This window comes from Amyelois transitella, chromosome 18 (assembly GCF_032362555.1).
Source record: "Amyelois transitella isolate CPQ chromosome 18, ilAmyTran1.1, whole genome shotgun sequence".
Lineage (NCBI taxonomy): Eukaryota > Metazoa > Arthropoda > Insecta > Lepidoptera > Pyralidae > Amyelois > Amyelois transitella.
Window position 1 is genome coordinate 8,895,317 of NC_083521.1, and position 14,301 is coordinate 8,909,617.

The 14,301-nt window shown below is 35.3% G+C and overlaps 2 protein-coding genes across 3 annotated transcripts; one reads left to right on the forward strand and one right to left on the reverse strand.

Moving 5' to 3' along the window:
• Window positions 1–376: 376 nt before the first annotated feature.
• On the forward strand, window positions 377–4,229 carry LOC106137416 (uncharacterized). Of its 2 annotated transcripts, XM_013338235.2 has the most exons (4): window positions 377–511; window positions 917–976; window positions 3,046–3,249; window positions 3,680–4,229. In XM_013338235.2, the coding sequence occupies exons 1-4, from the start codon at window positions 457–459 to the stop codon at window positions 3,817–3,819; spliced, it is 459 nt and encodes a 152-aa protein (XP_013193689.1). In that variant the 5' UTR covers window positions 377–456; the 3' UTR covers window positions 3,820–4,229. The 2 variants fall into 2 exon arrangements, with proteins under 2 accessions (XP_013193689.1, XP_060805156.1); XM_060949173.1 differs by lacking the exon at window positions 917–976.
• Window positions 4,230–4,353: 124 nt separating this feature from the next.
• On the reverse strand, window positions 4,354–13,856 carry LOC106137439 (protein arginine N-methyltransferase 1). Its single transcript, XM_013338269.2, has 8 exons — window positions 13,505–13,856; window positions 13,237–13,397; window positions 11,985–12,149; window positions 11,176–11,324; window positions 9,872–10,019; window positions 8,922–9,011; window positions 8,493–8,642; window positions 4,354–8,025 (listed from the first exon to the last, which is right to left on the reverse strand). The coding sequence occupies exons 1-8, from the start codon at window positions 13,566–13,568 to the stop codon at window positions 7,882–7,884; spliced, it is 1,071 nt and encodes a 356-aa protein (XP_013193723.1). The 5' UTR covers window positions 13,569–13,856; the 3' UTR covers window positions 4,354–7,881.
• Between the last annotated feature and the right edge of the window lie 445 nt (window positions 13,857–14,301).

Below are 14,301 nucleotides of genomic sequence, written 5' to 3' on the forward strand. Positions count from 1 at the left end.
TTCGCTATCAGGCGGCATAGAAGCATCTGACGCTAAGATAATGCATCAATATTATCAAACTGTTCCGCTAATAAACTAAACTAAACGTAGGAAACTAGAATTTGGAAAGTATTCTACAAAATTCCCGAGGAAATCTATGAGAAGACGGTCAATTACCTAGTTTCTCTCATAAACCTTAACTCACAGAGCGACCAACCTTCACGGCGTCCTTCAAACAAAATCAATTCATTAAATTATATTTTTTTAATAAATTTATTTCCTTGCTCTGGGAACCATTTTTTACTTAGCACTTTAGCGCGCGTCATCACTGGTAAATCCAGATGCTAAGCCTTGAATAACCCAGTATCAATACTCAGCTCGCGACAGTTCGCAAGGGTCAGCTAAGGAGTTACGACCATAACACGCATTGTACATAAATTAGAAAAAAGAAATAAAAAAATTGTTATCTGTGGAAAAATGGCGGTCAAAATATTGTTGGTATTTTTCGTAGCGAGTTTGGCGGGCGCTTACGGTGAGTTTTGATTAATTAAAAATGTTTTTTTTCTAATATTTATATTATTAAATAAGTAATAATTCCATGAATTATGTTGATACATTTAATTATATTAATTTCCTAAGTTAGTAAAATTACTTAATTTAAGTAATAAAAAAAACAAAGACCTTTACTTGTAAGACCTTCATTAAACTGAAAAATATAATATCTAAGTAGATAAATACATTATGTATTTATTCACACTAAAAATAATTCCTTTTTTTAATCTTTGGATTTTGAAAAAGAAATGATGCAACGAAAAATTCCAATACCTGTACGCCGGATGTATAAAAACTAATGTATGTACCTAACATAAAAGTTTCACAGAAATCAAAGTAATACCTTGTTACTGACAGTTTATTGACATGTTGATTTTGCAAATAGGTGAAGACCTCTCGAACTATCAAATAAGCAGAAACCAGATCGCAGGCGGGCCCGGCACCGGTATTTGACCAAAATTTATAGCTCTCATCAATCAACCGCTTTCATTCAGCTCATCTACATTAAAGTTGTACATAGATATACAGCCTCTGTGGCGCAGCAGTAGTGCGCTTGTCTGTGACTCAAGAGGTCTCGGGTTCAAATCCCGGCCAGATCATGATGAGAATAGAATTTTTGTTGACCTGGGTCTCGGGTGTTTATCTATATTAATATTAGAAAATATAGTATCGTTGAGTTAGTATCTCGTAACACAAGTTTCGAACTTAGTTCGAGGCTAACTCAAAATGTTTAATCTGTCCCGTATAGGTATATATTATTATTAATTTATACCTACTAGCCTACGCCCACTGTTCCGCCTAATACCGAAAAATTCTTTCATTTCTGTTCACGCGGGAATTTCGGAAAACCCTCTCGCAGTGCACATCTAGATCACATAAGGAAACTGCCTATACATGCCAACTGGAGGGGTAGGCAGAGACTTCATCTTTTCACTTGCCACGATCTCTGCATATACTTTCTTCGCTTCATCCACATTCATAACTCTCTTCATTCAAGTTCGGCGGTTTCGGGTACTCTTGACCTGACGTTTTGCCAGGACGTCCTTAATTTGATCAATATACTAGGCTAGGCCTTCCCACTCTGTCCTTTCCCTCCACACACTCCTTGTATCTTTGCTTAGTCAACCTGCTTTCATTCATCCTCTCTACATGACGAAACCATCTTAACATACCCTTTTGTATTTCTGTTACTACATCTTCTTTCACATTACAAGATTCTTCTAGTTTTATGTACTTATCTAATATATAATAAATATACTAAGGGTTTCCCATCCTTATATTCATCTGTGTATAAAACGATGGTTTAAAAGATAAGAAATTATGCCTTACAAAAAAATAATTGCTCAAGTAATCGTGTAGAGAGAAATAATAAATAACAACAAAAATAAGAACAGAATAGGTGTCGCGCACATGAGCCAAAAAGTTTTATTTAAACAAAATAAAAAATCTAAAATTAGATTTACCAGCACGCCTCTTTTACATTTATGAAAAAGTAGGTATCTACATATTACTATGCTAGGCAAGAGACGTGCTAAATAACAACCCAAACACAATTAAAACAAATATACCTAGATATGCCTACCTCTTGATAGTACCTACCTACGTGGTTAACTTGATTTGCATTATTTTCAATACTTTTGTAATAAACTTCTCACAAAAGTATTTGAGGCATTCATCATTATATACAACATCTATAGCAAATTATATTTTCGTGTCCTCGAACCTCTGTTTTTAAACAATTAACATGTGTCACATTTTAACTAATTGTCTAGTAACGAGGAACTGACGAGGTCAATACGTATCTCTAAAACACATAAAGGTACTAAAATTCTCATTAATTACCGAATATTACGGCGCCATCTTGACTAATAGTGACACAAAAAAGGTTTTTTTAACCCGGAATGCGCTATGATCGTAATCTGCTTTAACAATGGGTCATTGTATGAATAAACATTAGTTAAATATTAATATGTGTAATTAATTGTGATTTACATGTAGAAGATATAAGTTTCGATTCCTTAAAATGAGAATATGTTGTTAATGAGAAACTTTTTGGAAGAATGATTAAATATAATATGTTAAAACTGGCGTTAGTTAAATCATATTGCTAGTTATACCGTATATTGCTTATATATATAGGTTCTTGGACACAATCATTTCTAAAAAAATAACTCCATTTAGAAAATTTATCAGATAGATGTAGGTACCTAGAAACTTTGTGTAAAACTTTTTTAAAAATAAAGTTCCCATTTATTATAATACTCGTATTGTCCAAAATCCATACGAGTCTAAAAACCTAACCGCTGCAATGAGCAACGGATGTAAATACCATACCTAATACTTGCAATCGTTACCATTATCAAGCAATTCCATATCACATTCATTCACTTAACAAATTTTCCACATCAAACGGGAATCCACGCTCACGAAACATTTCAACTTCACCACCATCATTCAATCTAACATATCATTTAACAGGTTTCGGACTAAGAGATCTACTGTACTATTTGTTAGGAGGCTACGGGAATTACTACCCGGGGCAGTACCCCATTGGGCCGGGGTACGGCGGGAACCCGGGCTTCCCTGGGGGATACCCTCAGCACCCAGGAGCCGTGGGGCCGCCGGGAGCTCACCCTGGGTGTCCGTTATGCGACTCATCGGTGTACAGCTACTGTTCGAAGAAGCAGGCCCATGATGCATGCTGCTGTAATTCAGGATGTAAGTTTATCATTTTCGGCGTTCCACGCGAATAAGTAGCGTTAATTGTCGAGGACTAAGTTTTGTACACGAAACGTTATATATTCTTATGGTAAATAATCAGGACTCAATCTGTAGACACCCTCTCTCAAAACATATTTTTACTTTCCTGTTGTTTTGTCAAGGGATATTTAATGACTCTAATTAGATTAATTACTATTTTTTTTTGTTACCTAAATATTTTTGCTAATGTTTTAAATATATTTAATATATTCGTGGCTGTGTAGAGGTTTTTTCAAAGTAAGCAATTTATGTTTGGGACACACTTAGATCAAACAAAATGATCTAATCAAACATTCTCAGTGATTTTGCCGAAATTTACCACAGACTTTCAGAAATAACATTGACTTTTTAAAAATAACCAAAGATAAAACTAAGCATTGTTTTCCAGTGTTCGGCTACGGCTGCCAAAAAGTGAACTGTAACTTCCTATACGCGAACTCCTGTCAGGAGCACCAGCTCATCACCAACTGTTGCTGCGTCGACCTCTACAAGGGGGGAGAGGCCGGCCCTCAGCCCGTGATAGCTTAGATTACACCTTTATAGTTCCTTTGTATGTTAAATTTTAAAATATTATGTCACAATGTAAATTAACACGTTTACTTCTGAAAACGCGCGTAGCATAATAAACACACTGTTATGATAATATATTTATAGTTCTTTTTGTATTTATTAATGTCAAATGACACGGTGCTAAATATTTTTTCATTGTCAGAGTTGGAAACGAAAAGGGTTAATAAATTTGAGATTCCTCTTGTAGGCGATGGGCTAGCAACCTGTCACTATTTGAATCTCAATTCCATCCGTACAGCTGAACGTAGCCTCAGTCCTTACAAGACTGCTGGCTCTGTCTATCCCGCAAGGGATATAGACATCACTATGTATGTATGTATCTTCTGGTAGAAGGAAAGTAATCGTAGTAAACGTGTTGATACTTTATGTAAAATGATCACTAAAATAAATTGTGATAATAAAAGACCATTTGAATGTTTTGTTTCTAAAATACCCCATAAAAGTAATCTCACATGAATAGAACTTACAGGAAAAAAAAATAAAACAAAAAAATAGCTTTACTCGTTTATGCACCACGAGTTGCTCGGATTTACACAACATACACGCTTCTCGCTCAGTAGAAAATACGGCGGAGTCACCACTCCCGGCTTTGGATGCACAATCACTTCTATTACTTAAGTCATAAGAATTAATTTCTTGCAAATTCAAATTGGAGAAAGTTGTCCAAAAACTCAATTCGAAAGATATTTTTGAATTGGAAATACATAAAAATGGACTATGTAACACACTTAATAAGCTTTGTACATATAATTAAATAACTCTATTTTAACTGAATAATTCAAATGTCTCGCCAGTTTGAATTAGAATGCATCTATTTCAATCTACTCCAACCAATCATTTCCCGAAACGTGACATTTTAATATCATTGCTTTTTAATATCTTCCAAATTGAGTTTAAATCGACGTATACGCTTGAAAATATCCTACATTTTGACACCTTCGGGATTGTTATCATCTCGCTATTACATTATTATTTTACACAAATTACCAACATTTCCGGGAAATTTTGTAAGACGGCCATTTTATCAACTCCGTTCTTGTCTCTCTTATACGATTAACAAAAGACAGCGATGATATCGCTTTTTAGCAGATTTAATTACGAAAATTGGAATTTATTTATTTATTTAAACTTTATTGCACAAAATACAAATGTATAGCACAATTGGCGGCTAGTAGCATTATCTACCAGTCAACCATTGGGTCTGACAGAGAACTTAATGTGGGGTCAAAATAAATAAATATATTCATACCTACACAATACTGATTAAGGACCATTAAAAATTATACTTCAAAGTTCAATTCGTTTTCTAAAGAAAGACGCGAGCCTAAAAATGTTGAAAAACTGGTCAATTTACCATGTATTATTAGTGCAGGTATCTTTGGCAATCAGTAGTCGCGACTTCAAATCTAAAAACACAGTTCTCACGCCCGCCTCGAATCAGTTCCAGAAAAATAGTTTATAATTAAGCTATATAATAATAATGTAATAAGAAAAGATACAGTGTCAACGGGAACTAATCTAATAATAACAGCATTTGAACATTGTATCAAAATTGTTTAAGCAGCCAATAACATTACGGTGTTACGAAAGACGTATAAATTTTATTAAGTATTCCAAATACAACAAGGTTCCCTTACAGATTTGCCATGTCCAGCTGTGTGCATTTTAGTAACATGACATAAAATGTATAATAATGAAATTATAATTTTTGTATTGGTGCAGTGTGGTTCCCGACGCCAATAAAAAAAAAGAATAGGACCACTCCATCTCTTTCCCATGGATGTCGTAAAAGGCGACTAAGGGATAGGCTTACAAACTTGGGATTCTTTTTTAGGCGATGGGTTAGCAACCTGTCACTATTTGAATCTCAATTCTATCATTAAGCCAAATAGCTGAACGTGGCCATTCAGTCTTTTCAAGACTGTTGGCTCTGTCTACCCCGCTATGGATACACACGTAATTTAATGTATGTATGTACCCTGAAATAATCAATGCTTAACAAAATCCCGTAATGTATCGGCAACTTAAACCTAATTACAATAGCACAAAAATCACATTTGAATACAGTATGAACTAGTTCTAAACTGGCGCCGCCTCATAATAAGATCCTTAGGCGGTTTAATACAAACATGAGAATCTTAAAGTATACAAATTGTCATACAATTTTTGCTTATTTTGTACAAGTATTGAGTAAACCCCTGGTTATTAAAAGTTAATAATCAAGTCCAACCCTAGCCATTTTAAATTAATACAGATTAAAACTATTATACAAATCTATTGGCTATTCGTTTTCTTTTTTGTCCCTTTTTTAGGCAAATAAAGGAACAAGGAACGTTAACATGCTGATTTGAAGCTCCCCGCTTTGAATGCACTATCGGACACACAACCAATAAATTCAATAAGTAAAGATATCCCTGTCCAATCCTAAGAATTGCGTATATGTACCATAGTTAAAAAAAAATCACCAAAATATTTATAATAATAAAACATTTAGCGAATTCAAGTAAAGTCTCTGCGTCACAACGTGCCGCCGAGCAAGCAGAAAAAATTTTTATTTAATCCTATCATTTATTATCTATTAACTCATTGGCGTTCTGGGTTCGATTCTCAACTTATTTCTAAAAGTAACAATGTCCTCTGGCGAGGTACCATTAGCATGAAATGCGCGGACCGGACAGAGTTTCCTACCTACCTATATTTATTGGATATTATTCTTAGCACATTTGTGCTTCTAATAATATACTAAAACTGTATTACATCATAGTAATGTAACTTTTTAATTAGAAAATCACTATTTCAATACCAATTCTCGTACAAAATAAGCTTAATACCTAATTTTAAAAAAATAACACAACGACCACGTTCATACATCGTTAACAAATTCGTTTCTAGGAAACCAGCCTTATGTTATAGTTTCTCTCGAGTACAGGATAAGTTCGATGTTGCCATATTAAGTTATGCGAAAATTAGCTACCTTTTAGATGATCTTTAATTTTAATTTATTTCAGAAGCCAAAACAAAAAATAAATCTGGCGTTCTTCTCGGTTTGAGTCAGAGCGAATTAGGTCTTGAAAGTGTAAAATGACGTGTTGAAGCATGATGTTATTATTGTCACCCATAATAGGAATCCCTTTTTACAACCATACCTAAGCTAATACTATTTACATTCATAGCCCGCACACATTTCATCAATGACACAATAACATTATAAAGAGAAAAGGTTTTTATTTCGTTTGTAACTTAACTGGGCACATTCTATCTGTTAAAATTATGAGTTATCCCACTGCTGCCACCAAAATGAAAACTATAAGACGTTTAGTAAACATAAGTGGGAGCTTTAATGTAAGTACAAATATATATATATATGGGTGAGCATACGCCATTTTGTTACTTCAATTTCCATCCGCCATTTTATATTGTGACAAAAACGATCAAGACTGAATTTTTGAAGTCATTTACGATTAGAGTTTAACATAAGGGAAACAAATTTAATGTATATTTTATCACAGATTTACTCCCTATTTGTTTATTTCTATTTTAAACTGGCAGTTCACGTTGAAAACATATGGTGTTTGATACATTGAAATGTAACGTTTATTATAAAAAATGCTTCAAAAAGATGGCCTTTGAAATGCACTGTTCCACAGATTGATATTATTAATTTTTTTTATTATCAACTACCAAAAACCCTTACCATTATTAGACATCAGAAACGATAATAATGCAAAACATTTTCAAACTACCCTCACTACAATGCTGTTTGCTTTTAGTTAGCTTTATATAAGTTAGGGCTTTTGGCATATATCTGAACAACGAAAATCAACGACAATCATAGCAGAGCATTTCATATATAGACTGATCTCCCACCAGGAAGCATTCCCCATAAATAGACGTTAGAAGGCAATACTCGGCAACGGCGTAACGAAACTCATCCTGTAAACTTACATCTTGTAGATCGTCCTGCAGGTTTAGAACACCCTGTAGATGCAGAACGCGGTGGTTGTGCGGTGGCGGTCTTCTTCAGCGCATCCTGTAGTGGTTTTTCTCTTGCACCTGGCAAAGTTCCCCTTTGAAGTCCAACTCGATTTCGAAGTCGAGGTCGCGATTGTTGCGAGCGTTCTGGCGCATTGAGAATATGCCGGTAATCTCTTCACCCTTCTTCACCTGTTGACAAATATTGTTTTTTTTTTAAGCAGACTACGCAAGGGAAATTCTGTTAAGATAAGTTGAATCTACATGTCGCAGAACAATATATATACGAATATAATGTGAATACCTTTTGAAAGTTACGAGTGGGAAAGAAAATAGGCTTATTTAATTTAATTGGCCCAGTCAGGGGAGCAGCCCGCTATGAGATAGGAGAACTAAATTACTTATGAATGCAGTGCTGGTTAAAGAAAAATATATACCAGGGAAACAATCTGTTCAAAATGAGGATTAAACTTATTTTAATCAAATTAACTTATCTAATTGACTTTAATCCTCGCCATTATTTAACCCCAACCCCTTAATTCCATCCTTCATCCCTCAACTTTTTATATAAAAAAATTACTATTACCCATTTGAACATTGGGCAAATGTGTTACTCAAAAAATTATTCAAGTATTATGGTTATAATTTAAAATACTCACAGTCATGTACTCATCAAAATAGAAGACCGTCTGCTTCCAATGAGTGTATGGAGCCTCAGGCGCTGTGCTGAAGCCGAGACGCTTGTGTGACTTCGTGAATTCAACGTTGAAGAACGTCACCAGCGCTTGGATGAAATCGTTGCGGCGGACCTGAAATAAATTCATATTTAATACCTAAGATTTTAAAACTTATTGAAGGAACCGAAAATGAGGATTTATAAAATTAATTTTTTACTAACTTAAATTTGAACCTTATGTCACAGGCAAGTTCAATACCTCGCTTCGCCCTCGATACAAAATAAAGAAGGATCTTTTGGGATTACATAGTATAATAATAAAGGATATTAAAAAAGAAATACAAAACAGCTGTCACACAAACAAAATAAAAGTAATTCTGTCACACAAACAAAATAAAAGTTTATTAATTACCTGGAGATGGAACTTTGATTCAAAGTTCAGATCTTCTTTCTTAACGGTGTACAAGTCTATTTCCTTCAATAAACATGAGTTGGTCACCACCTGAAACAAATATTAATTATGATTATTATTTATCTATATATACTAGCTGTGCCCGCAACTTCATCCGCGTGGAATAGTTATTTTGGGCTCATTGAAGCCCTCAAGAATGAATAATTTTACCCGTTTTTTTTCACATTTTCTATTTAAGCTTCGCTCCTAAAAGTTGCAGCGTGATGTTATATAGCCTAAAAGCCTTCCTTGATAAATGGTCTATTCAACGCAAAAACAAATTTTTCAATTCGAACCAGTAGTTCCTGAGATTAGCGCGTTCAAACAAACAAACAAACTCTTCAGCTTTATAATACTAGCAATTCAGAAAAGAGTTGCCAATTCTCTACCAGTGCAAGAGAATATCTTCCACTGTGATCTCTTGCCCTTGCCAAAAACCTGATACACCCAATCCAGGATCCATGGTCAAACGCAAGACCGCTTACAAATATGGCGCGATTGGTCTAATATACAAAACAAAATGTCCAATTCGCGATTTTTCCCAGCTCATAGTTTCTACACTACAAGAAGGACATGGAAACTGAGGAGTTCATTATTATGACAGCCGTGTGGTTCCCGGCACCAATACAAAAAAGAATAGGAGCACTCCATCTCTTTATTTATACTCTATTATCGTAAAAGGCGACTATGGGATAGGCTTACAAACTTGGCATTCTTTTTTAGGCGATGGGCTAGCAACCTGTCACTGTTCAAATCTCAATTCTATCATCAAGCCAAATAGCTGAAATTCAGTCTTTTCAAGACAGTTGGCACTGTCTACCCCGCAAAGGATACAGACGTATCTATACGTATATATATACGTAGACGTAAATATATGTATGTACGTATGTATCATGACTCGTGTACAATACCTGTTTGGCATCAACAACGTCCACGAGCGGCTCGGAGATGGCCACCTTTCTGATGGAGGACATGTCGAAACCGTACACATCGTCCCACCAATTGATCTTCTCGTCCTTGTACTGCCTGTCCTCGATGCCGCAGATGAAGAGTGTGCATCTGGGGAAACGATAAGTATGTATATTGGTTTTTATTATCATACATACATATGATGATGCCGTGTGATTCCCGGCACCAATACAAAAAAGAGTAGGACCACTTCATCTCTTTCCCATGGATGTCGTAAAACTAAGGGATAGGCTTACAAACTTGAGATTGTTCTTTAGGCGATGGGCTAGCAACCTGTCACTATTTGAATCTCAATTCTATCATTAAGCCAAATAGCTGAATGTAGCCATTCAGTCTTTTTAAGACTGTTGGCTTTGTCTACCCCGCAAGGGATATAGCCGTGACCATATGTATATGTACATACATATGATCATGTCTATTCAAGACTTGTTGGCTCTGTCTAGCCCACAAGGGATATAGACGTGACCATATGTATGTATGTATCATGTCTATATCCCTAGCAGTGTAGACAGAGCAACCAGTCTTGAAAAGACTGATAGGCTACGCTCAGCTGTTTGGCTTAGTGTTTTTTAGGCTGTTTCTTTTTATTTACATTCCCGTACATATATGTTATGGTAAAAACGGGACCGTGTTTGTAAGCCTCGTCTGCCTGTCTGCCGTTCCGTCGGATTTTTACCGGGCTGTATCTCATAAACCGTGATAGCTACAAAGCTAAAATGTACACAAATTTTCGTTGCCTCTTTACTAAAAATAAAAAATTTCATATAATCATGTCTATATCCCTCGTGCGGTAGACAGAGCCAGCAGTGTTGAAAGACTGACAGGCCATATTCAGCTATTAGGCTTAATGTTAGAATTGACATTCAAATATTGACACCTTGCTAGCCCATCGCCTTAAAGTAGGGTCCCTAGTTTATAAGCCTATCCCATAGTCGCCTTTTACGACATATATGGGAAAGATATGGATTGGTTCTATCTTTCTTTATATTAGTGCCGTGAGGGAGCCACACGGCACTTTTACAAAAATAGCACATTATTTCTTATTTTTTTAATACACAATTAACGTGTTTTTTTTTAATTTTCAATTTTATTTCACTGACAAACTGGACAGGGCATACACTACTACATACTACACATGACCACGCAAAACATTAGAGTTTTACACATTGCACTCATCCGTCTTCGAGACAAACTGAATTAGAGTTTTACACATAGCACACGTGATCCGTCTTCAAGACAAACCAACCTGTCTGGGAACAGCATGCCGTCGGGCTTCAGCCACTTGTCCCGAGCGTAAAGCACCGTGTCAAGCATGCTCTCGTAGAACAGGCAGTAGCCCATCCACTCCGATATTATGATGTCCACTTTCTCCACCGGCAGCTCCACTTCTTCTACCTGTAGAATTGTAAAAATTGTTAAACATACATACATTAAATCACGCCTCTTTCCCGGAGGGGTAGGCAGAGACTACCTCTTTCCACTTGCCACGGTCTCTGCATACTTCCTTCACTTCATCCACATTGATAACTCTCTTCATGCAAGCTCGGCGGTTTTGGGTACTCTTGACCTGACCAGGACATCCTTAATTTGATCAAGATACGTTCGTCTAGGTCTTCCCACTCCGACCTTTCCCTCCACACTCTCCTTGTAAATTGTTAAAAGTTGTATATATTTGCTTCTGTTTGAATTTTTGGAATAATAGACGTGACTTTTGCTCAACAATCTATTGGACGCTAGATGTACAGACATGACATTATCATTATATGAAAAAGAAATAAAACAAGACAACACAAATGTTTAAGAATGTTCTGAACTTATCTGCTCTGGACAAGTCAAACTTACTTTTAAATTATTTAATTTCAGCCAAACAAAAATTCAGCTGAAACTGGCCTATCAGTCTTTTCAAGACTCAAGACTGTTGGCTCTGTCTACCCCACAAGGGATATAGACGTGATTATATGTATGTATGTCGAAACAAAATCCCTATGCAAATATAAAACCTATAACCCCTAACAGAGTGCAATGAACACTAATTGGATAATACAGGTCACATACCTTTCCTTTGACAATTTCTATGACTTCACTGAGACGGTTGGCCTCGATGATCTTGCGTGCGTAGTCCACGATGTTGGAACACTCCACGGCTATCACCTTAGCGGCACCAGCCTTGGCCGCGAACATCGATAGGATGCCGGTTCCGCAACCGATGTCTAGTACCGTCTGAAAAAATTTTGTTACTTAATTTTAGGTTTGTTTGTCAAGATTTTACACACATCATCTGATATCATTATAACATCTAAAACTGTTTTCTTTATAACTTTATTTACTTGGCGCTAGACTAAAAATTCCTTAAGTTATGAATATTTGAAATGCAAGTTGCCATTAAAAATGCCCATAGCACAGTAAAGAATTGTTAAAATATTGAAAGGACTCTTCACTGTAGATAAATAAAAGAAGGACTTATGATTCCCTTTGGTCAGGTGTAAAAACTGTTTTTATTCTTCATACCTAATTGTTTAACTGCCAAAAAATTAATATTCATATGTATGTTCATTTGTATGTATGTTTGGCCATGATTATCTCACGTTTTGCTGAATCGATTTTGATGCGGTTTTCCAGAAAGTGCTCTTTATACTTAGTAGGTTTTAGAAATTTAAGTGACTACAAAAAAGGAGGAAATTGATTGGAGGCAGTTCTCTTTTTACAAAAGATATCACATGAACCTTATTAGTTTTATAGCTTCCTTATTGAAGTTTTATTTTCTCAAGTTTTAGTTGTATTGATTTGCATGGCTTGGTTTTAAGTCTGTTTTATCACATGTAGAAAACTCTTGGTATATATTGCCATACTAGCTGTTGCCTACGCCTTCATCAATGGTTCATATGTGAAAGAAGGACATGAAGACTAACACTCTTTCACATATATATTTAACGGAATAAATTAAAATTGTATTTTTTTACAAGTACATTGTGCAAGGCCTTTGTGAGACGTGATAGTAGGTACTTATTATAAAATATCATAAAGCAGATCAAGTCTACAAAACTGAATGGATTTAGTTGAAATTTTGACAAGACTTGCAAAGGATTTATGAAAAGTACTACAGGAAGGCTTCTTCAGCCAATAGCTAGATTATAATTTATCAGTGAATATTGGCTAGTAGTTATATTCTTAATAACCTATAGAGCAACATATTCACACAGATACTTCTACATGTAGTAGATATGCACATGTGTATGTACGGAGCCCTTAAAAACCTTAGCTTCTTTATAAAATTAGAGAAAATAGACTTATTAAAAATTATACTAACCTTGCCCTTAAACAAATGCTTGTTATGGTACATGGCATTCCTGTACGTCAGGGTACGTACTTCATCCTTCAACATCTCCTCATGGATTCCAAAGTGCGCGTAAGAGTCGAAGTAATAGTCCCGCGACGTCATCTCCTCTGCAGTGACGTTTTTGTCGGGCCCTACCACCATTTCAAAAAGAAAATTACAGCAAAAACCAACATAAAACTGAGCACGTTTTCACGACTCAAACACCCGGCGGCAACATTACACTTTAACCAATACTCACCATTTTCCGTAGCTGGCGTCGATGCAGCAGAGGTACTTTCTTGTGCAACATCCATACTTTCCATTTCAAATCAATAGGTAATAAAAATAGCCCAAAAATATATATTTAATTCCGTATAACCTGCAACTTCCTAATGCCGAATCGATCTGTCACAAACTATAGACGCTGAATGGAATTATGGGATTGTTATTTGCTTATTTACTATTAGTTTTGCTAGTTAATCATAAACCTACGAGATTTAACACTAAAATATCACAATATCAGTGGTTTTTAAAGGAAAATCGCTATAAAATCGCACAAGACAACGAGATTTTCTTCTCGCAAAAAATTTAAAGACCGCCACAATGTTGCTATATACAATTTTGCAATAAATATTAAAAGGAACTGAATAAATAGTTGTCATAAATTTTGAAACTGTTTTATAAACATAAAATCGTTATTTATCTAAAAGGAAGAAATAATTTAAAACCTTTACTCAATTTATAATATATATATAAACCTCGTCTTATTTATTTTCTGTTTTAAAATCTTTTTTCATTCACAATGACTTGTTTATGGCAACATCATTGATAGTGATGCGTAGCCGGCAGTATTAAGTCGATCGATTTTAGAAATCGATCGACTTAATACTCACGGATTTATACCAAAAGATATAAATCGGCTCGAATAAGTATTATGAGGTACTTTTGACTGACTAATCTATCAACGCACTTGGTCCGTGTATATTTATATTCTTTTTGATAATGTGCGAAAAATTGGTAAGTGAGTAGGTACGCATTATCAAAACTCTGTGCTAA